We start from the raw sequence: 26,555 nt of genomic DNA, 5'->3' as shown, positions 1-26,555 counted from the left end.
TTGGGGAAAAGGAAGGGGAGGGACATAGAAGGGGGAAAGTATGATGGGGGAGAGAGAGAGAGAGAGAGAGAGAGAGAGAGAGAGAGAGAGAGAGAGAGAGAGAGAGAGAGAGAGAGAGAGAGAGAGAGAGAGAGAGAGAATGACTGTAGTTATGGCGTCATAGATGGACAAACTTTCAGCATCAGTGTCTTGTCTAAAACAAAAATAGCCACTATGTTTAAGCATGTGGAAAAGGAATATGAAATATGTTTTTCTCAGAACCTGTTTGCCAGACAAGACTTTCGCTGGTGTCTGTCCAGGGAATTCTCTATTGGGCAGAAGAGAATGTGTTTCTGCTTTTAAAAATGTGTGTTGGAATGGATTCTTGTGGGTATCAAAAAGTTATACTTCACAGTTCACCCAAAAATATGTAGTTGTACTCACTGACCAATCAACACACTTTGCAGCAAAAGCGGGCATGTAAAGTTAAGGTCTGTTGATTGACAAGTCAAATAGCCTATTGGAAGAGAGTAACGGTACCGAGGAACCCGCCCAAAGGCAATTAAGGGTAAAGAACGAAAAAGAACTACATATAACTTTTTTGTTCTATGCTGGTGGAGGAGTGATGGTATGAATGTAAATTCTACGGATATTTGTTATTGAACGTGAACGTATGTGGGACTTGAGGCTGTGAATATGGACTGTTCTGGACGATGGAAGTTCGTGAGATGAAGTTATAATAACCGACTGTCACGGAAATCGCGAGCGAATCTACAGGGACGAAAAAGTTAGATAAAGAGATGTGCAACTGTTAAACATCAAGAGCGATGCGGAAATAAGAAAATGGTCAATGCAAATGTGATACTTCAACTTGACGATAACTTTTAATTATTTAATGTAGCCTAATACAAGGAAGGCGCACGAAGGAGAAAGTGGATCGCGCACAGTGACATTCTGGAAAAGCTGTATGGCTCCCATTAGTTTGAGACGGAGCCGATATTGAGAAGTGAGAGAGGGTCAGTGATTTCTCTGTCGCCGGTCTCACTCGTACTTTTCTCGGAGTCAGAGATGGGGGCCGCGCCGGGCTCGGGATGGGAGGAGGGAGAGTTCGAGTTCAAGCTCGTGTTCGAAGAGGATCCGCCGCGCCAGAGCCGCTGCGGCCCAGAGGAGACCGAGAGCGGCCAGACGCATCATGAGCCAGCCGGTATGTGTGGAAGATGGAAGGGTGGCGAAGCTATAGGTATTGGGATGGTGCATATGAGTGGTTATAGATCTGGGCTGGTAACCGATGTTTTAGGTGCAAAAACCGTAAATTATAATCTATATGATAACTGTTGTCCACTTGAGCAGTCAAATTAGATAGATATAAGATATAAGATTAGATATAAAATTTGAATATCGTGCAAAAGTAAAAAAAAAAATGATATCAGTAATTCAACTTAAAAGGTGAAACTAATATATTATATAGACTCATTACATGCCAAGTGAGATATTTTAAGCCTTTATTTGTTATAATTTTGATGATTGTGGCTTACAGCTATGAAAACTTTTTCACAATATTCTAATTTTGAATTTGGGGTTTTCATAGCTGTAAGCCATAATCATCAAAATTATAACAAATAAAGGCTTGAAATATCTCAATTTGCATGTAATGAGTCTATATAATATATTAGTTTCACCTTTTAAGTTTAATTACTGAAATTAACTTTTGCACGATATTCTAATTTTTCAAGTTTGACCTGTATGTATGTAGGCCTATGTATGTACTGTATGTATGTATATATAAATACAGGGCTGGGCACAGACCTTTGAGGGGCATGTGCTGAAACTGAAAAAGCCCCCCCTTTAATCACATATGTGTGTGTGTGTGTGTGTGTGTGTGTGTGTGTGTGTGTGTGTGTGTGTGTGTGTGTGTGTGTGTGTGTGTGTGTGTGTGTGTGTGCGTGTGTGTGTGTGTGTGTGTGTGTGTGTGTGTGTGTGTGTAGTCTAAATTAGTTGATGAGGTGACGCTATGTTATTGAAAGCACTACAAATTCAATTCAAACAAATACATACATTTTCTATTAGCCTAATGAACATATTTTCATTTTCTGAATTAAAAGTATTTCTGTTATAGTTGTATAGTGTAGGCCTATGTGGTGTAACTGCCCGAACAAATAATAAAACTCATAAAAAACCATCCATTTTGAAGAAAAAAAAAGTTAATCTGGCAGATAATTTTGTTGTCACGTGACAGTAACAGTGAAGACCTTCATCATGACTGTGTCCAGGTCGTTAAAAATAAAAATATTTTTTCCCCCACCTTTTATGAAAGGGAACACTTTGTTCAGGTCATAATATAAAATCATGGCTCAAACATTTATATTCATACAATATTTTTTTACATTGACAATTTGACATGTTTAAAAAGTTGTGGACACTAGTGAATTATAGGTGGAAGGAAAATATTTTAGTTTTTTACATGATGGTGGTTAGACCAGTTGACATTTTTATATATAGTCATTACGTCAATATTTTTTGTGGAATTTTTTTAAAGATTTTTTAAAATACATGACCTTGATTCTTATTTGTCATTGACCCCATTGGCAGGACACTTTTTGTGCATATTTTAGGAGACCTTTTGACTGTCTTTACTTTAAGAAAAGGCACAAAACAATGGAATTTCTCTAAAGAATTCTTACATGTTCATGTAGTCTGACTCACTGCCCATGTAACTAAGTTTTATCCGCTGAAGTGTGCGTGTGTTTATGGGTAAGTGTGGAGCACAGCGCAATGTGTTTTTAATCAGCTGTGCGTGTGAGCAGAGTTAACAGCTGCCATCTGGACCCGAACCCTCAATCTCTGTTTACTGAGCATGCATTTAGATACCTCCCTCCAATATTCCCTCCTTTTCTCTGCCCTGTTTCCCCCTCCTGGCATACATTCTGTTGTACACCCATCCTCCGCCTTCATATTGGCATGAAGTTGTAGAAACATGCACCTCAGGTTTCCGTCCACACACACCGCATCACTTTGCTGCCTTTTACCGCAAGTGCTTTCTTCAGATGTTTATTATGTTCTTAAGCGTTGCCATATATAATTATTTATTTACTTGTGCCCTACATCATATTAACAACTTTAAGGATTAGAACTAGCTGAGTAGGTTCTAAATTTTGAACTTTAGAATTGCCCCTACAAACATTTAATTTGTTAATCATAGTTTTCCACAACAATAGAGCAGTGACTGCAAATGAGGGCTTTTACCAGTGCGATAAGTTGATTTTAAAGTAGCTTTTATAATATCTGAAACATCAGACAAATGTGTTTTAAGTGTTAATTTAAACTAAATTAACCTACATTTTTAAGATGAATTATTGTGAAGCACAAGGGTGGGAACAAAAAAGCATCCTCAAGACAAAAAAACTAGCTAAAGAAACTGTGTCATTTTTGTGTAAACTGTCATTGCTATGCTAATGATTTGGTGTGGCAGATTTTAGTTTTGAGAGTTGAGAGATTTCAGAAATCACCCCATTTGGAAAACCTTGTGGATGTGTTCTGAGGTAAACAAGTCTGCGTGTACTTGTGGAAATAATAAATGACGTTTCCACAAAGGCTTCCCTGTGTTTGTTATGATTTTCTATTGAGTGGCCTCGTGTCTCATGTTTCAGCAATTGTTTATTCCATATGCACATACTTGCAACTCAAAAAGCATGTGATTTGCTATGTACAATAATCTTTTTTTTTTTTTTGCCACCAGATACTCACTTGACTTCCACACAGGCTGGCCAGCCCATGGGTATCCCCTTGCCTCCACAGTCAGCCGGCCGCAGAGCTGGGATGCATTCGCCACCCCCCAGGCGGGCATTAGTCAGGGAGTTCAGTGGCACTTACGAGAGTCTGCCAGCAAGATCAATACAGGTGGGAAGCACATTTGCCTGAATTGTAGATTTCTAGAACATCCCCGATACTAGGATAATGTTACACATTGTGATTAATGGCAAAATAAATCCAGATGTCTGGTTTTAATTTCAGGAGTTCATTTTTGTTGCCCAGTAATGTTTATAGTGAACAGAATCGGTTGCCAGGACCTGACCTGTATTTTTTTTATTTTGGCACATAAGGTCTGTAGATAAATGTCAGAGTTCAAATTAAATTTGAGTGTCCTTTAGCATTTTAAATCAACACAAAACCAGAATCGACCCCATTTATTTAATACAGTTTCTGGCCATATTGTATGTTATCTAACTGCAAATTATTATCCAAAACAAAACATGTTTGCCTTTGTAATTTTGTTCTGATGGATAAAATCAAGACCTTTTTCTTTGAAACTCAAAAACATGTAATACACAAGGTTGCAAATAGGTCGTAGAATTAAAAAACAATTCTGGTTCATTAATGGTTCCATTAATGATTCTTTTAGTACTTTTTCTGGGGGGAGAAAACACATTTAGAAAAAAATGCAATTCCGTTTGTCAAATTATGAGAAAAGTTATAATAATTATTTATTTATTTTATCTTATTTGTTCAAATAATATAACATTTAAAACAGTTATTGCAAAAGATGTGTGACTTTTTATTTGACTTTAACTTTTTAGAGGCAGCATAAATGCAGTTCTATATTAGCCTTTTACTACACAACAATATTAAACAAACAATCAGGTAACACATTTTATTCAATAATATTTCATTTAAAAATAAAAAAATGAATAATGGATGAAAATCTTTAATTACACATTATCATTTGAACATTGCCGTTAGTGTTAACTAAAAACATGAACTAGAAACAAACTATAAATATTAGATAAAAAGCTTAAACTTAAAAAACTTTAAAGTCCCCCTGTAGTCAATCATTGTATCCCTTAAAACTCATCTTTGATCACCAAAATGAAAAATTTTCCTTGAAAAAAAATTCTTCATGCCTTAAAATAGCTTGAATGTAACTACACCCTTGCCTCATTTAGTATACGCGATTCTATAAATATGCAAATTATCCCCGCCTTCACTCACACCAGCTCAGAGATCCAGTCGTTGACGATCGGTTACAAGGTAGTTTGTGACGTCAGAAACACCAGCGATTTCAAACCACGTTTAGAGACAGTCTTTGGTTCCCTGCAGTTTTAAGGAGAAAATTCTCAGTAATGGTGTTGACTTACAGTATGAATTTACACACGGTTGGTCTTAAAGCATATGAAAAATACCACATAGACATATAAACAATATTAAAAGCTTGATTTTCACCACAGGGAGAATTTAAGAAAAGAAAGAAAGAAAGAAAATGTGTTGTCTGGGCCATTTACTGAAGTTGAAGTACTAAAAATATATTAAATTAATAATTTATAAATTAAATGAATGGAAAGGACAACACAGTTATTCAAATTTAAACTAAAACTAAAATGAACTAAATAATATTCAAATAAAATCTAGATCCAAATAATAATAAATGCTATAATAGTATATAAATAATACAAAATAACACTGCATAGTCTGTAACTACTCTGATTTAAAACTAGGTAGTTGTGAACTGTATGTGTTTGATTTACTAAAAGTAACATGCATAAAAGTCATATAGTTCGGGAATCCGAACATTGATTGTGCTGTATGTTTTTGATTCACTAAAAAGAACTGCGTTCATTCATAAAAAGGACAACATTGCTGTCTGTTTTGGGCATGCTGTAGATTCATTAGTTGTGTTGCAGTGATGTTGTGGTGGTTCAATAATATCACAATTATTTTAGGTATCAGATTCTAGAGTGCTTGAGTGCCCTAGTATCCAGATCACCACTATCTCCCCTGAAGATGACTCAGGCCCAGCGGGGGGAAGTTTCTGGGACAGTGGGGGTGGCTGGGACAGGGAGCGTCTATACCTGCCCCTGCTGGATTCCTACCGTGATGTCATGACAGGGGCAGGTTCCCTCAGCCCCAGCCCCAGCCCTGCTTCCAGTTCCTCATCTCGTGGATGGCTGAGTCCAGCTTCCAGCTGTGATTCTCTCCTGGTGGAGGAGGAGGAGCTGAGTGAAGCTGCTGCCCACTTCTGCCTATCGCCCTCCTCTCGCCCTACGTCTCCTGGGGGCAAAAAGCGCAGGAACTCCCCAATGGCCTCCCCCAGCACCTCCCGCAGAAGCAGCTACTCTGAGGATCTCTCTTCACTCCCAGACGCGGGAGAAACCTCGGCTCAGTCTCAGGCTCCAGCGAGCTGTGAGCTCAACATCCCACAGAAGACTAGGAAAACCTCCCTTGAACAGGTGATCCTCTTGAAATCCTTAAACTCACTGATGGTCCATTCTTGGTAATCAAACTAAGAAATTTAGTGTGTTATTTGAAGAATTATCTCTGTCACATGACATTCTTGGTGTGTTTCTGGGTGTTCACAATCTGTGTGCCAATCCAGGTGTCATCAAGAGATATCGAACCAGAGCTGACCCCCATTCAGAACTCTACCTGCCCCCTCCCAGAGGTCGCTCAGCTGAGAAGGGATGCCCCCACACTAGGGATGGACTACCTGTCTGTGCCTCCTGCTCTGGGCTGGGGCAGAACCAGGGCCAGCGCTCACAGTCCTCTCTTTAGGTTAGCACACATCTCTTATGTTTCATTTTCAATTTTTATATTAAGGAGTTGTTTAGAAGAGAATACTGCCAAATAATTAAAATAGAATTTGAAACAGTACGCAAACATTTCAACTGCAGTACGCTACATTGATGTCTCATGACCTCATCAGGTTGTATTTTTAAATAATTCAAGTTTAAAGATAGGGCAGGGTAGGCAATTTTTGGTAACACTTTACAATAATCTTTCATTTGTTTACATTGGTTAATGTATTAACTAACATGATCTAACCATGAGCAATATATTTGTTACTGTATTTGTTCATCTTAGTCAATGTTAGTTAATACAATTCCAGCTGTTCATTGTTTGTTCATGTTATTTCACAAACAACAATTAATAAATGCTGTAGAAGTGCAGTAAACTATTGTAGTTAACTAATGAAACCTTATTGTAAAGTGTTAAACAATTTGTTTTTACTAACACTTTTTGTTATACTGGTTGAAACTCTCTTCACATCCTGATAGCAATCAATAATAGAAGTGGTCTAAATATATATCTCTCTGTGGAAATCTCAGGACCAAAAAATGTTTGTCCAATCATTTCATTCGGTTCATTCACTACCTGCCTGTCAACTTATGTATCTCCATGTAGTAGGTCATTCGGTTATTCAGTGAATACAGAATTTTATGCACAGTATACATATTGTATACTGCAGAAATGCTAAAAGTAAAAAATAAAGTACATTGGAATACTGTAAAATATTGTATCCCACAATGTAATGCACACAATTTGACGTTTAATTTCCAGTGTGATGGATAAAATAGAAGCAATATCAATGATGTTATTATGATCAGTGAGTCATGATCCACTTTCTTAACTGATTATTTAATCAGACTGTTAAAAGTTATAATTGTTCAAAACATGCAACATGATGAGGTTATGTGACAATAATGATAAAAAATAGTGATAAAAATGTAGCATACTAAGCCTACTGTTTTGCTCACTACTTTAGATTTACATTCTGATAGAAATCAAAATAATGTCTTACTCAACTCTTATAATCAACTCTGCTTCCTTAATACTTCCACAGATCTAATGCACTGCCGCCACTTGACTGGCCACTTCCTTCACAGTTTGACCAGTATGAACTGCGTATAGAGGTACAACCCAGACCACACCATCGCGCTCATTATGAAACTGAAGGAAGTCGAGGAGCAGTAAAGGCATCACCTGGAGGCCATCCAGTGGTGAAGGTAATGCTCATAAACTATAATTAATGTACAATCCTGTACAGTATGTGCCTTTACTTCATATTTCAGTATTACAGTGTTGTTGTTGTGTGTGTATATATATAAATATATATATATACACACACAACAACAACACTGTAATACTGAAATATTATGTCATTTTTCTTTCTTGAGTAGTAAGCAAGTCACACACCTATATAATATATAAAAAATTACACACGTGTGTGTGTGTGTGTGTGTGTGTGTGTGTGTGTGTGTGTGTGTGTGTGTGTGTGTGTGATTTTCTCTTGTATTACTGTATTTAGATAATAGATAATTAGATATAGAGTATAGATAATTAGTTTGAAATAGTTTAATTGACATCAATTCTTTTCTCTCTGGCATCCAGCTCGTTGGTTACACTGAGAGACAGCCGCTCTCCTTACAGGTGTTTGTAGGAACTGCCGATGACAGATCAATACGTCCTCATCCTTTTTATCAAATACATAGGTAAAGCTCTATGATATTTCACAGTATTGAACAAAAGTGTTTTTGGTTGATCCATGGCTTGACATGTGATATACTTGTCTCTCACACAGAGTAACAGGGAAGATGGTAGGCACAGCTAGTCAGGAGAGCATCCAGGCTGGCACCAAACTCCTGGACATCCCACTCAACCCGGAGAACAACATGACTGCCCTGTGAGAAAGAGACATTTGACCTCTGATTAAATGTCATAAACACCTCAGTAAGTGCTCATACATGAATTCCTGTGATTGCCTCTCAGCATTGACTGTGCAGGTATTCTAAAGCTGAGGAACTCCGACATTGAACTTCGGAAAGGAGAGACGGATGTAGGAAGAAAGAACACTAGAGTGCGCTTGGTGTTCCGCACACACCTCCCGCTGTCTCCGCCCATCGTCCCCCCAGGACGAGTCTTAGCCCTGCAGGCGGCCTCTTTGCCCATTGAATGCTGTGAGTGAAGCAAATCACAATGATGCATGTTTAACTGCAACTCAAATGTGTGTAAGTTTCCTCTTTCACTTTTTTTTTCGTCCTATACACTTTTTAAAAGTGCATTTTGATGAGCATACATAATACTGTTTCAAACATCAAGTCAATTAAATGCTTTTTATCTTTTCCCTTTTTTTTATTAAACGTCTTTTTATAAATTAAGCACAATTTTCTCTAAAATACCAGCATCATTTAGTCACTCTTTGTACACATTGAACAATCTTCATTTGACGTTTCTGCCTGCAGCACAGCGCTCTGCACAGGAGCTTCCTATAGTGGAGTCTGTCAGTCTTACTTCCTGTTCAACAGAGGGAGGGGAGGAACTGCTTCTTGGTGGGACGAACTTTCTACCCACCTCCAGAGTCTTCTTTATGGAGAGAGGATCAGGTATTCGAGTAGGCCTACAATAATGCACATTTACATGCAGAAAAAAACATTTAAAGCTGTTTTTCTTTACACCTTTACACCTACTGCACCTTTTTTAGCTAAAACCGGAATATTTTTCAATTACACGACAACAGCATTTTGGGGGATGAAAACGCAAACTTTTGAAAATTTGAGAATTTGTGAAATGGTGACATCATGTGCATGCGTATTACGTGTTCAGTCAATGTGACATCGCCAACTACTGGCCTGGCATGCATAATGCAGCGCTTGTATTCGTTTTCGCGTGTGAACGGGGATCATTTTGACAACGTTGTTTTTTTGTGATCCGTTTTTATTACATTGTCATTTAAATGTACCCTAATACTTTAATTTAGCCAGGATGTATTACATTTAAAAGTGACACTAAAGACTTTTACATTGTTTAAAAAATATATATATTTCAAATAGATGCTGTTCTGTTTAACTTTCTTTTCTCAAAAGAATCCTGAAAACATACAGTATATTATGGTTTCCACAAAATTAAGCAGAGCAACTAATTAATAATACATGTTTTTGAGCACCAAATTAGCAAATCAGAATGATTTCTGAAGGATCATGTGACATTAAAGACTGGAGTAAATGTATATTTTTCATCACAGGAATAAATTACTTTACATTTCAAAATGTATTAAAATAGAAAAGAGTTAAAAAAAGAGCATTAATTAGCATAAGAGACCCCAAAACTTTTGAACGATATTGCGATATTGTAAACATTATAGCTTACATGAGCGCATAAAGAAGAAAACACCATAATATCACAAAATAAATTATGTTGTTGTATTTGTTTATATTATATATTATTTCTAGATGGCAAAGTCCAGTGGGAGGAGGAGGCACATGTGGACAGGGACAAAAGCAATGAGGTAAATCGACCATATACCTTAACTATGACTCTGTGAGTTAGACTCTGTGCAGAACTTGAAAGGAAATGGACTAATTCTGTCTATATTTACTTATGGTCCAGAATTTGCTGTGTGTACGAGTGCCAGCCTATAATGATCTTTCACTGAACCACCCAGTATCTGTCTGCCTGTACGTGTCCAATGGGAAGAGGAAGAGGAGCAGCACACACTGCTTTAAATATCTGCCCAGTGAGTGTTACACAGGCAACAGTTAGCTGTGTTTTTACATGGTAGAATCCCTCTTCACATGGTATTAATCGGTGCTGTTGACAAAAAAATGCAAAATATGTCTTTTGCATGCCATGTGTAATAAAGAACCTGTTCTCTTTCATAATCTAAAAGTGTGTTCAACTCAAGCATCATGTGCTGCTTTGACCTCCAATAAAGTGCTCCAGATAGCATCACAGAAGAACTTATTTTTTTAAGAAATTTATATTTTGAATTTTTTTTTTTCAGTAAGGATTACATTAAATTGATCAAAAGTGACAGTAAAACATTTGTAATGTTACAGAAGGTTTCAGCCGTTCTAAAATAAACACTGTTAATTAAATCCTGAAAAAGAATTTATCACAAAAATCGACAAAAATATTAAGCAGCACAACTGTTTTTAGCATTGATATCAGCATATTAGAATGATTTCTGAAGGATCATGTGACACTGAAGACTGGAGTAATGGCTGCTAAAAACTTTGCCATCACAGGAATAAATTACATGATTTAATATTATTACATTTAAAATGTTCTGAATATCATGGTACATCTTTAATGTTGTGTTTAGACAACTCATAGATACACAAAATATCTAATGCAAAACCAGCTGAACCAATGTTGTGAATTCGGGGGAAGGGAAATCTGTTTGGCTGACCAATGGTAGATGGGGAGTGCACAGGAAAGTCACTAAATGTCATAATATGTCCATCTTGGCTTGTGTGTTTTCCTCATTTTCTAGTCATGTTTAAAGAGGAGGATCCAGAGGTTATCGAGGAGGGTGGAGGTCGTGGTGCCCTGACCGAAAGGCATCCAAGCTTTGAGAGCCTGGAGCTGGGTTTCACTGAGCTTCTTCCTCCTATGTACCCAAGAGCCTCACAGCCTCTTTCCCCCTCCCCGTCTCCGTGGCTCGACTCTCCCTATCTGTCCTCTTCACCTTCTCCCTCACACTCTTGTTCCCTGAGCCCGTTCCCTGCCAGCAGTCCGATCTCCACCTCGCCTCTTCCTCCGCTCTCTCACTCCCCATATCCACACTGTCCTTGCCCCCAAGAGATGTGCTCCTCGCCTCCGTTAAATACTAGCCACTATCAGGACCTGTGCCCACCTCCATACGACCAATACGAGAGCTGGGAGCACCAGATGCGCCCCGCTGAAAGAGACACCGCTTCTAGCCTGAAGTTGGAGGGACCCCCGGACTTTACGGGCCCTTCACCGATGCAACATATCACATTAGAGGAAGGTGGGTATATGATTGATTTTATGTGTGATGCTAGGGATGCACTGATATTAAAATTCAGACTGATACCGATTAGCCAATAATTATTTTCATGTTTTCATGTCAATAACCAGTAAATTGCTCGTATTCAAAATCTAGATTATTTTGGTCTAAATAAATTAAAAGATGCTATAATTTTGTAGATAATGGTAAATTACAATAATGTAATATTTTGAATTCAATATTATTGAATGTAAAACATTATATTATTATCATATTTAATGATACTGAATGTCACGATATAGATACCAATAAGACAATAGTTATATTTCATGTTATGACCAATAACCAATAAAAGGCTTGTATCAAAATTCTATGCTATTTTGTAAAAAAAACTTTTTTAAATAAAACACTAAAAACTAAAATCAGTCATTTTAAATGCAAAGTGAATTTAGGCATCACAACATTATTATTTACAGTTTGAAAATGGATAATCATTATGAGATTTGCTAAGTCTCATGATAGATCTGTATCAATCAATTAAATGATTTCTACCATAATTTCTCATCCCTGCAGTGACTGAATTCATCGGAGAGGATATCAGATCCTTTCAGATGGAGTCACACATGGACAGTCGACCTGGATGACAACATCCTCTCAGCTGTAGTTAAATGATAATCAGTGTATAGATAATATCATATCATCATTTTCTGTATAATTTTTTTTATGGTATATTGCTAAAATATGGCAATAATAATGAAGACTGCGCTACTACAGTGGGGAATCTGTGGTAAAACAGAAGGCAGGCATACAGTTGTAAGTATGTAACTGTTACTGCTTTCTGACTGCATATTTGAATGGAACTAATGTTTTTAATCTGTATGCAAAATAAATTATCATTATATTATTATGTTTTGATCCTCTAAAATGTCCATTTATGGGGGTTATTAATATAATGATCAGGTAATGTAAAACAAAACCTCAATCTTTTCCCCATTCCATTTTTTTTATCTGGGAAACTGCCTTAATTTTTGCTGTCTATTTGTGGGATCACTGAACATGTCCTTTGTACACAGTGTCTTGGTCGTTGAAATGTGACTTCTTCACCCCTGCCCCCACACAGGAAATATTACAACCCTCAAACATCTAAATATTTGTAAAGGGAAAATATCAAATTTATAATCATTGAATTCATAGTCACTGAATTTTAAGAAGATAATGTGGACTAATTATGATTTGTGACTAGTTTATGTGGTTGACAGTGTAAATGAAGTAGAATATTTGTCTATGTTTTGTTTTCGCATAACATTTTTAAATTAATATTTTTGATTCATAAATGATAACAACAATACTTATTAGATGGTACTTGTTCCATTTCAACTATTCAAAAAAATGATCCTTCCGTGGAATTACGGTGAACATGATTTCAAGTGCAACATCTTCCTGATTCCTTACAGGGTTAGGTTAGGTTGGGGTCCGTTCTACATCTGTTATTTACGTTATTTACCTATTTCCCTCAATTTTAGAGATAACTTATGGGTAGGGTTAGGTTTACGGGTAGGGATCGGGTAAGGACTAAATTTTTTGGACAGGAACGTTGTTCCAGGATTTAAAAAAAACGTGAAAGCGCCATGATACAGTGACTGAATATTGGTAAGTAGGCCTACAAGATTGTAGGCTACTCGAAATTTAGCATATTCATGATTCTTTTTTACATGGTAATTAAAGCTACAAATAAGTCATCCATACACTATTGCCATACATGCGTTCAGTTAGCTCTAAAGTTTCTACGACGTGTTTATTTTTGGGGGATGGGGTGCATGGATTTACGGTCAGATAGTCTCATAAAATCTAGTAAAATAATAAATTTAGTCCCAGCAGGACATCTTATTACGCCATTTAGATGTTAAACAGTATCAAGATTTAGTTTGAGTGTTTCAGTAATAGGTGGCAATGGGTGAGAGGGTAAATCAGGAATTGCAGACAGTTCTGAACATGTCTATGGTTCTGAAGACCATGACGTTCATGCAGCTTCAGTAAAACGTACTCGGTTACTAACGTAACCTCGGTTCTCTCTAGAAGAGGGAACGAGTACTGCGTCGAAGAACGCTACGGGAAAGATATTTCTTTGTCGAGATTGAAGCCTAAAATTAATCCTTAATTTTGTAATAATGTAAAACGCTTTTCTGAAGCATACAACCTAGGCGGAGCAATACAGCTCACCCATTGGCTGCTCTGCCAGAAAAGCACAGCCTATGCGAGGCCAGGACGCTGACCAATGAGGGCGCTTCGCCCTTCTGCGTCACCTCCCGCCCAAACAGGCGTGGCCTAGGCCTATAAATACGAGCATAGCTGTCTAACACGCCGATTTTCGTCAATGAAGCGACGCAGCGCGGACACGCACGGCCATGAGACGCAGTACTCGTTCCCTCTTCTAGAGAGAACCGAGGTTACGTTAGTAACCGAGTACGTTCTCTTACGTAGAGTTCTCTCGTACTGCGTCGAAGAACGCTACGGGAACCCCATGTAAAACGCCGTGCGTGCTCTTGGACCGACACAGACACCTAAGGGCGCGCGCGCCCTGGTATACAAGTGCCTACCCCAAGAAGTATAGGGAGAGCGGCTAAATTAGCATCATCCCTTTATAGTAGTGCCTCTTAAGGCATAATAGCATATATATGTAATATAGATATATATGAGGGGTAATAGCATGCTCATGGGACACATTGTCAGTGAGTGATGCTTAAACATTGAAGTGACCTGGGCCGCAGCGCGGGGCAGGGACACTTATACACATTAAACATTGAAGTGACCTGGGCCGCATCGCGGGGCAGAAACACTTATACATATTAACCTTGAAGTGACCTGGGCCGCAGCGCGGGGCAGGACACTAATACACAGTCTTCTAGACCGAGAGCAGTTTAGCCTGCAACGCAGGAACCTCTAGGTTATAGAACCTAATAAATGTAGACGGGGAGGCCCAGCCTGCCGCCATACAGATATCTTGTAACGAGATTCCGCTATACCAAGCCCATGAAGAGGCCATGCCTCTCGTGGAATGTGCTCTGATGCCCAAAGGGCATTCCAAACCTCTAGATGCGTAGGCTAGCGCAATGGCGTCCACTACCCATCGAGACAGACTCTGTTTCGTCGCGGCTCGCCCCTTGGAGCGTCCGCTGAACGAAACAAAGAGCTGCTCCGTCTGTCGAAAAACAGCGGAGCGGGACACATAAGCTCTTAATGCCCTGACCGGGCAAAGGGGGCTATTTCCGTCCTCTGAAGCCGGCAGAGCCGACAGGGAGATGACCTGAGCCCTGAACGGTGTGTTGAGGGACTTAGGCACGTACCCATGCTTCGGTTTCAATACGACTACAGAGTCGTTTGGCCCGAACTCCATACAAGAAGCTCTCACTGAGAGCGCTTGCAAGTCTCCCACACGTTTCACTGAAGCGAGAGCCAAAAGAAACACGGTCTTGAAAGACAGGTGTTTCATGTCAACTGAGTGAATAGGCTCGAAAGGGGCCCCTTTCATAGCGTTCAACACTGTAGAAAGGTCCCAAACGGGGACTGAGGGGGGCCTTGGGGGGTTTAACCTCCTGGCGCCTCTAAGGAAACGGACCACCAGGTCGTTCCTGCCTAGTGAACGGCCAAGCGTTGGATTAACGAACGCTGATATGGCAGCCACATAGACTTTGAGCGTGGATGGGGTTCTTCCCTTATCCAATAGCTCTTGCAAGAAGGAGAGAATCTCCGGTTCTCCACACTGAAGTGGTGACAGACCTTGATCTGAACACCATCCAGAGAACACCGACCATTTGGAAGCGTAGAGCCGTCTAGTAGACGGAGCCCTAGCTTGCTCGATCGTGTCTAACACTCCTCTTGGGAGGTTAGCGGGTACCCGTTTATGGCCCATACGTGTAGGGACCAAAGCTCGGGGTGAGGATGCAGGATCGCGCCCTTGGCCTGTGAGAGGAGGTCTCTCCTCACTGGAATCGGCCACGGGGCAGTACTTTTTAGTCGCATCAAAGCTGGGAACCAGGTCTGATTCGTCCAGTATGGAGCAACCAGTAGTACCGAGCATCCGCTCTCCTTGATACGCTCCAGCACTTGAGGCAGGAGTGAGACAGGAGGAAAGGCATAGAGCGGACGGCGGGGCCAGACTCTGGCCAGCGCGTTCGCGCTCTTCGGAAAGAATTCTGGGCAGTGAGCGTTCTCCTGGTTTGCAAACAGGTCTATTTCCGCTCTGCCGAACCTTTTCCACAGCAGACGCACTGTCTGTGTGTGTAGGGACCACTCTCCCGTAGGAACATTGTTCCGTGAGAGTCTGTCCGGGCCTACGTTCAAGTGGCCTGGCACGTGTGTTGCTCTTAACGAGCGCAGGTTGTGCTGGGCCCACACCAGTATGCGTTCCGCTAACCTGAATAGGTTTCGGGACCTCAGGCCACCCTGGTGGTTTATGTAGGCTACTACCGACACGTTGTCCGAGCGGACCAGGACGTGGTGTCCTTTTATCCGGGGACAGAAACGCCTCAGCGCAAAGTCCACCGCCATCATTTCCAGGCAGTTTATGTGCGGTAGTTTGGCTCGCTCTGCCCATTGGCCAAAGAGCGGTCTGCCGTCGAGCAGTGCTCCCCAGCCTGAGGTGGACGCGTCCGTGGACACCACCTTCAGGCTCGAGGAAGTCCCCAGGCTTACACCTGACCGGTACCAGTCTGACGCTCTCCATGGTGTCAGGGCTGAAATGCATTCCTGAGTGACCTTGAGGCAATAACGACCGTGTAACCATGCTCGGCGCGGTACGCGCGTTCTCAACCAGAACTGTAGTGGGCGCATGCGTAGCAGGCCCAACTGCAGCACTGTAGAGGCTGAGGCCATGAGGCCCAGCATTTTCTGAAATCTCCTGAGCGGCACTATGTGGCCGCTGCGGAAGGATTTCGCCATTTGCAGGGTATTTCGCCTGCGCTGTGATGACAGGCGTGCTGTCATAGACAGTGAGTTCAGATCCAGTCCTAAAAAGGAGATCCTTTGACTGGGAAACAGTGAACTTTTCTCCCAATTGACTCTCAGACCTAAGCACTCGAGGTGATCGAGTATTAGTGTCTTGTGGTGAGCGAGTTCTGACGGAGATTGAGCTAGAATCAGCCAATCGTCCAAATAGTTCAGAATTCGAACGCCTCGGAGTCTCAGGGGTGCCAGCGCCGCGTCCATGCACACTGTAAATGTACGAGGTGCTAGGGATAGGCCGAATGGCAGGACTGTGTACTGATATGCCCGGCCCTCGAAGGCGAATCTCAAAAATCGCCTGTGACGTGACGCAATTTGTATGTGAAAATACGCGTCTTTCAGATCTATTGCCATAAACCAGTCTCCTCGGCGAATTTGCGCGAGGATTTTTCTGGTCGTGAGCATTCTGAACTTCCGCTTTGTTAGCGTTTTGTTCAGACGCCTTAGATCTAAAATGGGTCTGAGACCCCCGTCTTTCTTCGGTACCAGGAAATATCTGCTGTACAGACCCCCTTCGCTCTGAGCTTGAGATAAAGGCTCTATGGCCCCTTTGCTCAATAGCTTCGCTATTTCGGCTCGAAGTAGATGTGCTACTTCTGTTTTTACCGTGGTTTCGACTTTTCCCGTGAAACGGGGAGGGCGTCGATGAAACTGTAGCGAATAGCCTCTTTTTATAGTCTCTAGCACCCATTCTGAGACCCCGGGAAGTCTTTCCCATGCATGTGCACGTGTGACTAGGGGTTGAATGTAATCTGGGCCCTGGTCGCGAAATGGCGGCGACACGAGAGCAACCGTGTGCTGTAACATGGACGCCGTGGCGTCTGAGGCGGGGGACATGTTTAACACAGTATGCGTCCCGCGCGCGCTCTGTTCTCTGAGTTGAGAGAGAGCACGCGGGGCGAGCCCTACGGGGCTCGTTATGTTTGTGAATAAACGTGGGCGCTTGGTGGCGGGCACATTTATAACACCGGGGACACTGTGTTTGTGTACTGACTGACCGTTCGTTAGTTTCGTTTTTACAGAAACCGCGGAACGTGCAGTGTGTAGTGGTTGTGGGCACTGGATAGTGGGCACGCTCACTACATGTAAAGCACAACCGGCATGAGCCGATTTTATGTGTGCAAACCCTGTGTTGAACGGGGCTGTGCTTGTGTGAATGAATGGGCACTGGGTGGGCATTGCAGTTACACACATTACACCATCGGCCTTGGCCGGAACACCAGAAATTAAACTCTTTTTTAGATTTATCTGGGTCGCCGTGAAAACGGCGTTTGTGTGCAGGCAAACGGGCTTTACGGCCGGTTTGTTGGCTGCTAAATACACTGGTACAAACACGGAACTTAGGGCTGTACAAGCGAAAACCTTTGGTGGAAGTCCGGCCGCAGCGGGACCCGAATACCGTCGTTTTCCTAGCAGGGCTGGGATGGCGCCGAGGCCTCGGGCTTGAGTGAGATCTTGGGCCGAGGACCACGCGGTGGCGGGCGGCGTCCGGCGGAGCGAGACCGTGGTCTCTCTCGGGCCTGTTGCTGCTGGGCCGGTGCGGCGGGCGCGGGGCGCTGCTGAGTTCGGGCAGGCGGCTGTTTAGGGCGGCCTGTTGCGGAACTGGAGCGCTTTGGCAGAAAATGTCTCATGGCCTGCGAAGTCTTCTGTACCTCGGCGAATCGGTCCGCGAAGTCCTTCACGGAGGATCCGAAGAGGCCAGTCGGTGAAATGGGAGCGTCGAGGAACGCAGAGCGCTCCGACTCCGCCATTTCGGAGAGAGTCAGCCACAAATGTCTCTCGGAAACAGTAGCTGAGGCCATAATCCTGCCGATGGCGTGTGCGGCGGACTTTGTAGCGCGAAGAGCGAGGTCTGTGGCGCTACGTAAGTCCGGAACACTGATCGCGCCCGGGCCTTCCTCGTCTAGCTTGCAGAGGAGGTTAGCCTGGTGGATTTGGAGCACCGCCATGGTGTGCAGCGCCGATGCAGCTTGTCCGGCGGCGGAATACACGCGGCCGTTCAGAGCTGACGAAGTGCGGCAAGCTTTAGATGGTAGGACTCCCTTAGCCCGCCGTCCAGCAGAGGGTGGGCAAAGGTGAGTCGCTACAGCCTCCTCGACCGGAGGGAGAGCGTGGTAGCCTCTGTCGCGAGCACCGTCCACTACGGAGAATGCTGGCGAGGCAGAAGTACGTACTCTGGCTGAAAATGGCGCCTTCCACGATTTCGCTACCTCTTCGTGAAGCTCAGGAAGAAAGGGTGCGTGTCTGGAGGGGGGCGCAGCGCGGTCTCCAGCGAGGAAGCGGCCATCCAGCCGGTTGAGTGCAGGTTGTTCGGGCGTCGACCACTCGAGGCCGAGGCTCGATACGGCCTGTGTGAGCAGACGCATCAGCTCTGCTTCGATGCTGATCTTCCCTCCTCGACGTTCCGGAACGGCGGGGGAGGGGAGGTCCACAGAGCTCGCCCATCCCTCGCTCTCCGAAGCGAGAAGCGAACAGCAATCGTCATCCCCCTCTGATACGGCTTGCTGGTCGTCCTCCATAACGGACAAAGCGGCGTGCTGCGGCTGTTGTCCGTCGGTGAGCGACTCAAGCGACACGTTGAGAGGAGCTAGCGGCGGTGGCGGCGGCGAGCTCCTCGTGGAGGGAGGTTCCGGGACCCGCTGAGCGCGGCGCTTCTTACGGCGCGGCGCTACAGGGGGCGGTTGAGCAGTCTCGGCGAAAGATGCAAGGCGAGTCCGCAGAGTCGCGATTGGCATCATGTCGCAGTGATGGCAGCCGCCATCACCGAGAGCGAGAGCTGCATGTTCCTCGCCCAAGCAGGAAACACACAGTTCGTGGTGGTCCCCGTCGATGAGCGCGGCTCGGCAGGAGCCGCAGGAAACGCGAGACATCTTTAAAAAGACACTCGTTGCTCTTTTGTGAGGAAAAAATGTGTGCCGCGGTAGGCGAACACACACACAAAACTGAAAGGATATTCCACGCCGGAGAAGCGCAGCAGGGAACGGCGGCTGAAGGCGGCGATGACCAGCGGCTTCAGGTAAGGGCTCGTCCTGCTGAGGTGCTTGTTCCAAACGGCTGTGGCGGCTCGAATCAATCCAGCGATGCGTGCAGCTTCGTTGAATTTAAGAAAATCGGCGTGTTAGACAGCTATGCTCGTATTTATAGGCCTAGGCCACGCCTGTTTGGGCGGGAGGTGACGCAGAAGGGCGCGAAGCGCCCTCATTGGTCAGCGTCCTGGCCTCGCATAGGCTGTGCTTTTCTGGCAGAGCAGCCAATGGGTGAGCTGTATTGCTCCGCCTAGGTTGTATGCTTCAGAAAAGCGTTTTACATTATTACAAAATTAAGGATTAATTTTAGGCTTCAATCTCGACAAAGAAATATCTTTCCCGTAGCGTTCTTCGACGCAGTACGAGAGAACTCTACGTAAGAGAACGAGCTTCGCACAGTCCAGATGACAGAGATAAACAAAAGATTTAGCAAAAATAAGGCATTTAATGCAACTTGACATTTTAAAAAATCTGGATTTAATATAACCTCAGGTTGTAGAGCTGATAAGCATAGTTTAATCTCAGTTGTAAATCAGTAGGCTATAATTAATTTGAATCACCTCAGCAAATGTGAAAATCTGTATTGTGGGAATGTTGTGTTCCAAAATAAGCAGGGCCGCATCTTGGTGCACTGCCAAATAGCAGCATATTTTCATCCAGAAACTGGCGCTGGTAAACTGTCATGGTCTGAAACCAGATTGGTGAGGTTGTGAGGACCCGGATCTGTTCCTCAGTTCCTTACAATGGTTATCCCAAACATCATTCAGTCAGTCTGTCAGTGCACTCACATGAGCTTAGATAAACGTAGTGTTTTAGCTGGGTAGTATAGGCTACATTACATTTACATGTTCATTGTAAATAATTTATTACCAAAGCATTTATAATCATTTATCAACCTGCAACTTTTGATTTCCAAAGTCTTCACCCTCATCCAGACTTCTATCTCTGAGAAATGTTGCCTACATGTTGGCACTCTTAACGCAAAATGATAGATAGTAAATGTATTATAGTCATTTTAAAACAGTTTATAGTTCACAAATTAATTTTTTAATCATCTGATACAAAAATATGTTTTTCTCTAGTAGTTTTTCAGGTGCTTTTCCTCTGAAGGCCTGATTTTAACCGATTTGGCCACCAGATGTCGCTGTTTCTGTAATTTTGTCTATAAAACTTTGGTTGCTGTTCAAGTGTCGTTCACACTTAATCCATACGTACCACCACCAGTATCTATTTCCATGCTACTTATTGTTTAGCTACTAGTATCTATTTCATTAAGTAAGTACTTATTCATTAGCTAGTGCTTATTCTTTAGATAGGCCTACTAGTGCTTATACTTATTTATTAGATAGTGCCTGTTACATTGAGTAGCCTACTTATTTATTAGATATTAGTAGCATACTTAGGCTATTCATTAGATACTAGAACTTATTATTAAATACTAGTACTTAATCATCATTAGATACTAGTACATATTAAATATACTAGATGCTAGTACTTATTCCAATAGCGACTAGTAACTATTCTATTGTTACTAGAAACACATTTTCCATTGACTTCTATTGGAATCTGTCATTCAGATATCAACTATTCCGTTTTGACTACAGTATGTATTCCAATTGTGACTAGTACATATTTTTTATATACTAGTAGTTGTTCATTAGGTACCAGTTCTTTTTTTTTTTTAGATATATAGTATATTATTAAATATTATACTTTCATTAGATACTATTTATGTATTATATACAAGTATTTATTAATTAGATATGGGCCTAGTTCTTATTTATGAGATAGCCTACTTAATCATTAGATACTCGTACCTATTAAATAGATACTATACTTATTCATTAGATACTATTCTTTAGATACTTATTCATAAGCTAATATTACTTATTCAATAGATACTACACATTTATTGGATACTAGTATTTATTCCAAATGTTACTAAGATTTTTTATTTAAACCATGCTAATGCTTGTACTATTAAAACTAAATTAAATTCAACTAAATGCCATAAAATATCAAAGGAAATAGACTCTGCGATGTGAAGAATGAGGTTGACTCTGAAAGGCAAAGCAAATATAATGGTAAACAATAAACATAATGTATTTTATTTGGATTGTTACAGACGTTTTTAATCAGAACTGACAGAGGATGTAAGTGTAAAGGCATTCAGACAATATTAACCTCAAGGGACATTCCATGGACAGAAATAACAGCAATTCACTGTGTAGTAGTTTAAATGGAAAGACATTGTCATAGACATGAATGTGTCACAATAAAAAAATCTTTTAGCATAGTGTACAATTATGAGTATAGAATATATAAGTAGCCTACCATTTGTCAACGTGTGTGTGTGTATATATAATTTTGCTAAAAGTAATCATACTGAATATCCATTTTCGATGCCTAAATTTTAATTTTAAATTACTTATTTTAGCTTTTAGTACTTTACTATTAATACAATTTTATAATTTATACAAAATATTACATTATTTAAATATTAGCCATTAGCTATTACCATAACATGAAAATAATTATCAGCTTATGAGTCTCGGTCAAAAATATTCTGCATACTTAGTGCATAAGTTGTGTTGATATTTCATGTAAATCAATTTATCTTTAAGTTTTGACCCATTCTTTCTTTCATTCAATGCCATTTGCCCTCACTCCAACTGACACAGCTTGATCGAAGCTCCACAGCTCACAAACTCAAAGCCAGGGTAGAGCGGTTGTATGAATGTGGTCTGAACTCTGTGAAGGAGGGTCATTGAGTCATCAATGCTGTAAAAAGCTAATGTCCCGGCCCTGTGATCAAGATAAACACCTATCTTTGACGAGCCAGGCTCTGAGATCTTACTGACAATCCTGTTGTGCCGGAATGAGTAACCTCTCCTGCAGCAGAACAAACTCCAGGATTTGTCATTGTGACCGAAGTGAGCTTCATTGCTCTCGCCTTTCCTGGCAATGTTTTTGTATGCGACGGCAATGTTTACTCCCATTCCACTCCATTCCACCTCCCAGTAGCTGCAGCCTGTCAGGCCCTCAGTGCCCAGCACCTGGCACCAGTAATCAAAGCGCTCCGGGTGGTCGGGACGGGATTGCTCTTGGTTCTGAACAGCCGCTACTCTGTTCCCATTGGACAAACTAAGGTCCTTGTGGGCTGTTAAAGGATTTAGTTGCAGCGGGCACGAATCTGAGAAATGGATAGAGCATAAGAGATCAAAAATGTTTATTCATGGTGTATCATATTCAAATCATATATAAATACATATCAGATGAGAAGTTGAAGAACACTAACTTCTACACTACCGTTTAAAAGTTTGGGGTCAGTGAGATGGTGTTGTTGTTTTTTAAAAGAAATTCATATTTTTATTCAGCAGGGATATATTCAATTGATCAGAAGTGACAGTAAAGCCTGTCTGCATTGTTACAAAACAATGCACAATTGTTCTATTCTATTTCAAAGAAATGCTTTCTATTCATCAAAGCATCCTGACTAAATGTATTATGATTTCCACATAAAATATATAAGCAGCACAACTGTTTTCAGCATTGCATTGGTAATAATCAGAAATATTCCTTGAGCACTAAATCATGTGGAGGATCATGTGACACTGAAGACTGGAGTAATGACGCTGCTTTAAATTGTAATAATTTTTACAATAGGAGCAAATAAATGCAGTCTTGGTGAGCATAAGGCTGACTTACGGTGCAGGAACTCTGATCTAACTCTGGGCACTGTGCAGTGAAGGATCTTCATTGATCTAGCTGGAGAGAAAATGGAAAGCATGTGCACATCAGAAGGAAACGATTTAACCAAAAAGGCAATTTGCAAATCAGTTAAACAGGAACTGCTCAGGCAGAAAGATGTTTTCCCCTCACCTGCTTGATAAATCCTGAGCCATTCCCCTTTAAAGACAACTTCAAGCTTCTTCTTCAGACCAGATATTGCATCGTTCACCTTGCTAAAATCTGAGAGTGAAGCGACTGTGAAGGGTGGGTTAGGAAGGCCAGAAGAGAAGGAATTACAGTTCTGTAAAGAGAGAGAGAGAGAGAGAAGAGAGAGAGAGAGAGAGAGAGAGAGAGAGAGAGAGAGAGAGAGAGAGAGAGTATTTGTCAAACGGCTTCTGAGCAATTCTGAGTATATTTTTGAGTCAGCACTGGGTTCAGGGTTGCCTGAAGAACATGGACGTGGTCTTCAGACTTCAGAAGCATCTCAAGCTCATGATCTCTCTGCTTGAGCTCAGTGATTTCTTGCTCCAGTGTTTGCAGCATGCTCTCCGCAGCTCTCTCTTGATCTCGGATCAGATCTCTGAATTTACACCTCCTCTTTTCAATATACTGCAGCAACTCATTGAAGATCTGTTCACCATTTTCCATTGCAGCTTGTGCAGAGCTCTTTTAGGGCACAAAAACATTCATCAAGTGGTTTGTTTTATTAAAATATATATGAATAACCAACATTTATATGTTTTTGATTTAAAACATTTGAGGATTCTTATATTTTAAGTTAAGTTCTGGGAATGTCTTACTTTCAGGTCATCTACTGCTTGTTTAAGCTCCAGCAGGTCCTTTTCTTTAGTGTGGATTTTGAGTTTGTATTTCTGTCGTATCATGCCCAATTCTTTCTGTGAAGAAACATGTGTTTTCATTGTAATATTCATGCTTTTTAACTATAATTATGACTATAATTAGTGATGTTACAGAATAGACTTACTGCATTATTTGGGAATTTGTTAACGTTGCTTGTATAACTTTATATTAAATTTGATCTTTTAATGGGAGTTAGTCTATACTCATTTGTCACAAACAAAATAGTGAATACACTTTATATGTGAGGATCTAGAATATTCAAAGTAGCTGACCAAGCCAACAGATCAGGAAGCTCTGCTAGGGATAATGTTTGCGTAGCAGGTTGAAATTTAAATGTTAAGCAGGAAGTTATATTATCCTAACTATATAACATTACACTTATTTACAGGTAGGCCTACTTTATTGTTTTTGGCTGGGAACCTGAACTCAAGGGACAGCCTAAAAAACATCAGTTCAATGCCTCCTTTCTCTCACATTTTGTACCTTTTACTCTGTTGCATGAACTTTTCTGTACAATGAAAGCTGTTCATATTGAGCTGGAGTGCACTTTGGAAAATGTGCATTGCCTCAGTGGGAAATTATTTTGGCTTCTGAAGACTTCTGAGTATACTGTAATTTACTGTGTCTTGTATAGAGTTAAGAACCATGAAAAAGTATCTTGTTACACACTCAAAGAAAAAAAAGAAAGATGATTATTTTTTTCTTTTCTTTACCTGTTTCTTTGTGCTTTCCACAGCTGCTTGTACTGTATCATGACCTTTGTGGTCCTCCATCACACACAAAGGACATATGCACTGTTGATCAGTTCGACAGTATATCTCCATATATCTTGCATGATGAGGACAGATCTTCTCCTGCAGGTTGAGGTTCACAGAGGCTTCGATCAGCTTGTGTTTCTTCAAGGCAGGAGATTTGTTGTGAGCTTGAAGGTGATTTTGGCAGTAAGATGCCAAACATACCAAACAAGACTTCACAGCCTTTTGTTTGATACTTGTACAGAAATCACAGGCTACATCACCTTGCATGCAATTGCTACAAATCTCAGAGTTGCCTGGAAGTTCCAGTTTCTTCGGTTTGTCCACCATATCTGCCAGTATGGTATCGTTCAGAATAGGCCGGGGGGTAAATGTCTCTGTGCACTGGGGACAGCCGAAGACCCCCAAATTATCTTTTTTATTCCAAAAATCATTAATGCATTCTTTGCAGTACCTGTGCCCACATGGTATAGCCACTGGATCTTTCAGCACATCCAGGCATATCGAACAGCAAAACTCTTCTGTATTCCGGAGCCCTTCCATTTTGTTGTTGTCTAGGAGAAAGATTCCGTCACTGAGAAGCAGTTCGCAGTTTTGCACGGATGTTCCTGCCACACCCATCAGTTCTTCCTATTTAGATGGCAGATAGGTAAATGTGTGTGCCTATTGCACTGTAATTGTAAATGCTGCACTGTAAACCTTAAAGAAAAATATGAAATAAAATAAAGACAATTGAAGCACCATTTAGGGTTTCTCAGAGTGCCACACTGGACAAACCCTCTGGACAATCTCTAAATCAGTGTTTCTCCACCAGGGGGCCTCAAGAGGACTTAAAATGATTCAAAATATGACAAAATGAATAAAATAAGCCAAAACGACAAAATATCAAGATATTTCTTCTTTTAATTCCCCTCCTTATTATTCTTCTTTGCAGACCCAGGATTTCTATGGCCTTGGAAAACTGGGATGTCTAGACCTGGAGAAGTCATGTAAATTAATAGGCTACAATATTTAGCCTAAATGTTGTTGTTTTTCTCATAAAGAATTTACATTTTTCTAGTTATTCCAAGCTTTCAAATACCTACTGGGTATAGATTCAGATTATTATATATATATCTATTAAAAAGTATTCAGGTAAAAAGAATGTAATGGTGAAGTGGCTGCAATAATCCAACAAGCAGGATATTTCAGGAGCTAATAGTATAACAACCACACAAAGACGTAAACGAGACCGAACAAAGAACTGAATAAACTGAAGGCTTAAATACACAGACTGAGTCATCAATGGAAAACAGAACAGGTGCGTAAATTAGGAACTATGGAAATAATCTACATTCACACTGTCAGTCCAAATCCGATTATTTGCTTATCCTTTGGACTACGATCTAAATGATTGACGTCCACATTGTATATCGCAACTGTTCAGATCCGATTTGTGTGTCCATGCATGCCGCTCTGTCGTTTTCTGAAATATTTGCATTGGTTTCTATGGCAATGACGTTGCGTTGGTGGTAGGCATAAGCCAAACAACCACAACATGGAGGGTTTGCAATACAGATGTTTCTTATTTACAACATGACACTGTAAACGCCACACTGGACTACTGCATCTTAGTCCAGTGAGCGGCAAAAACGGAGGCTGGTATTCTGAGCAACTTTATTGTCTCCGTCAGTTTCAAAACAT

The 26,555-nt window shown here is 41.2% G+C and overlaps 2 protein-coding genes across 2 annotated transcripts; one reads left to right on the top strand and one right to left on the bottom strand.

The window, feature by feature from the left end:
• The first annotated feature begins 517 nt into the window (after window positions 1-517).
• nfatc4 (nuclear factor of activated T cells 4) lies at window positions 518-12,406 on the top strand. The gene is made up of 13 exons (XM_079614424.1): window positions 518-1,183; window positions 3,716-3,876; window positions 5,694-6,200; window positions 6,347-6,522; window positions 7,592-7,754; window positions 8,140-8,240; window positions 8,330-8,431; window positions 8,518-8,705; window positions 8,991-9,131; window positions 9,978-10,033; window positions 10,135-10,261; window positions 11,021-11,518; window positions 12,071-12,406. Exons 1-13 carry the CDS (start codon window positions 1,048-1,050, stop codon window positions 12,139-12,141), a joined length of 2,427 nt encoding a protein of 808 aa, XP_079470550.1. The 5' UTR covers window positions 518-1,047; the 3' UTR covers window positions 12,142-12,406.
• Window positions 12,407-21,604: 9,198 nt separating this feature from the next.
• ftr66 (finTRIM family, member 66) lies at window positions 21,605-25,675 on the bottom strand. The gene is made up of 6 exons (XM_079613766.1): window positions 24,831-25,675; window positions 24,057-24,152; window positions 23,701-23,922; window positions 23,407-23,557; window positions 23,233-23,292; window positions 21,605-22,717 (listed from the first exon to the last, which is right to left on the bottom strand). The coding sequence occupies exons 1-6, from the start codon at window positions 25,491-25,493 to the stop codon at window positions 22,188-22,190; spliced, it is 1,722 nt and encodes a 573-aa protein (XP_079469892.1). The 5' UTR covers window positions 25,494-25,675; the 3' UTR covers window positions 21,605-22,187.
• Between the last annotated feature and the right edge of the window lie 880 nt (window positions 25,676-26,555).

This window comes from Phoxinus phoxinus (genome assembly GCF_949152265.1).
Source record: "Phoxinus phoxinus genome assembly, chromosome: 5".
In the NCBI taxonomy this organism is placed as follows: Eukaryota; Metazoa; Chordata; class Actinopteri; order Cypriniformes; family Leuciscidae; genus Phoxinus; species Phoxinus phoxinus.
The sequence above is the reverse complement of the archived record's forward strand: the minus strand, read 5'-3'. Positions and strand labels throughout refer to the sequence as shown.

Bases quoted from the DNA above. Each gene is read 5' to 3' on its own strand.
- ftr66 (XM_079613766.1), bottom strand. From the start codon at position 25,493: ATGGGTGTGGCAGGAACATCCGTGCAAAACTGCGAACTGCTTCTCAGT. The intron at 23,558-23,700 runs GCAACCCTGAAC...CTCTCTTTACAG, and splicing joins ACCACGTCCATGTTCTTCAG to AACTGTAATTCCTTCTCTTC. The intron at 23,293-23,406 runs GTGAGGGGAAAA...TTTTCTCTCCAG, and splicing joins GCTCAGGATTTATCAAGCAG to CTAGATCAATGAAGATCCTT.
- nfatc4 (XM_079614424.1), top strand. From the start codon at position 1,048: ATGGGGGCCGCGCCGGGCTCGGGATGGGAGGAGGGAGAGTTCGAGTTC. The intron at 3,877-5,693 runs GTGGGAAGCACA...CAATTATTTTAG, and splicing joins TGCCAGCAAGATCAATACAG to GTATCAGATTCTAGAGTGCT. The intron at 10,034-10,134 runs GTAAATCGACCA...CTTATGGTCCAG, and splicing joins ACAGGGACAAAAGCAATGAG to AATTTGCTGTGTGTACGAGT.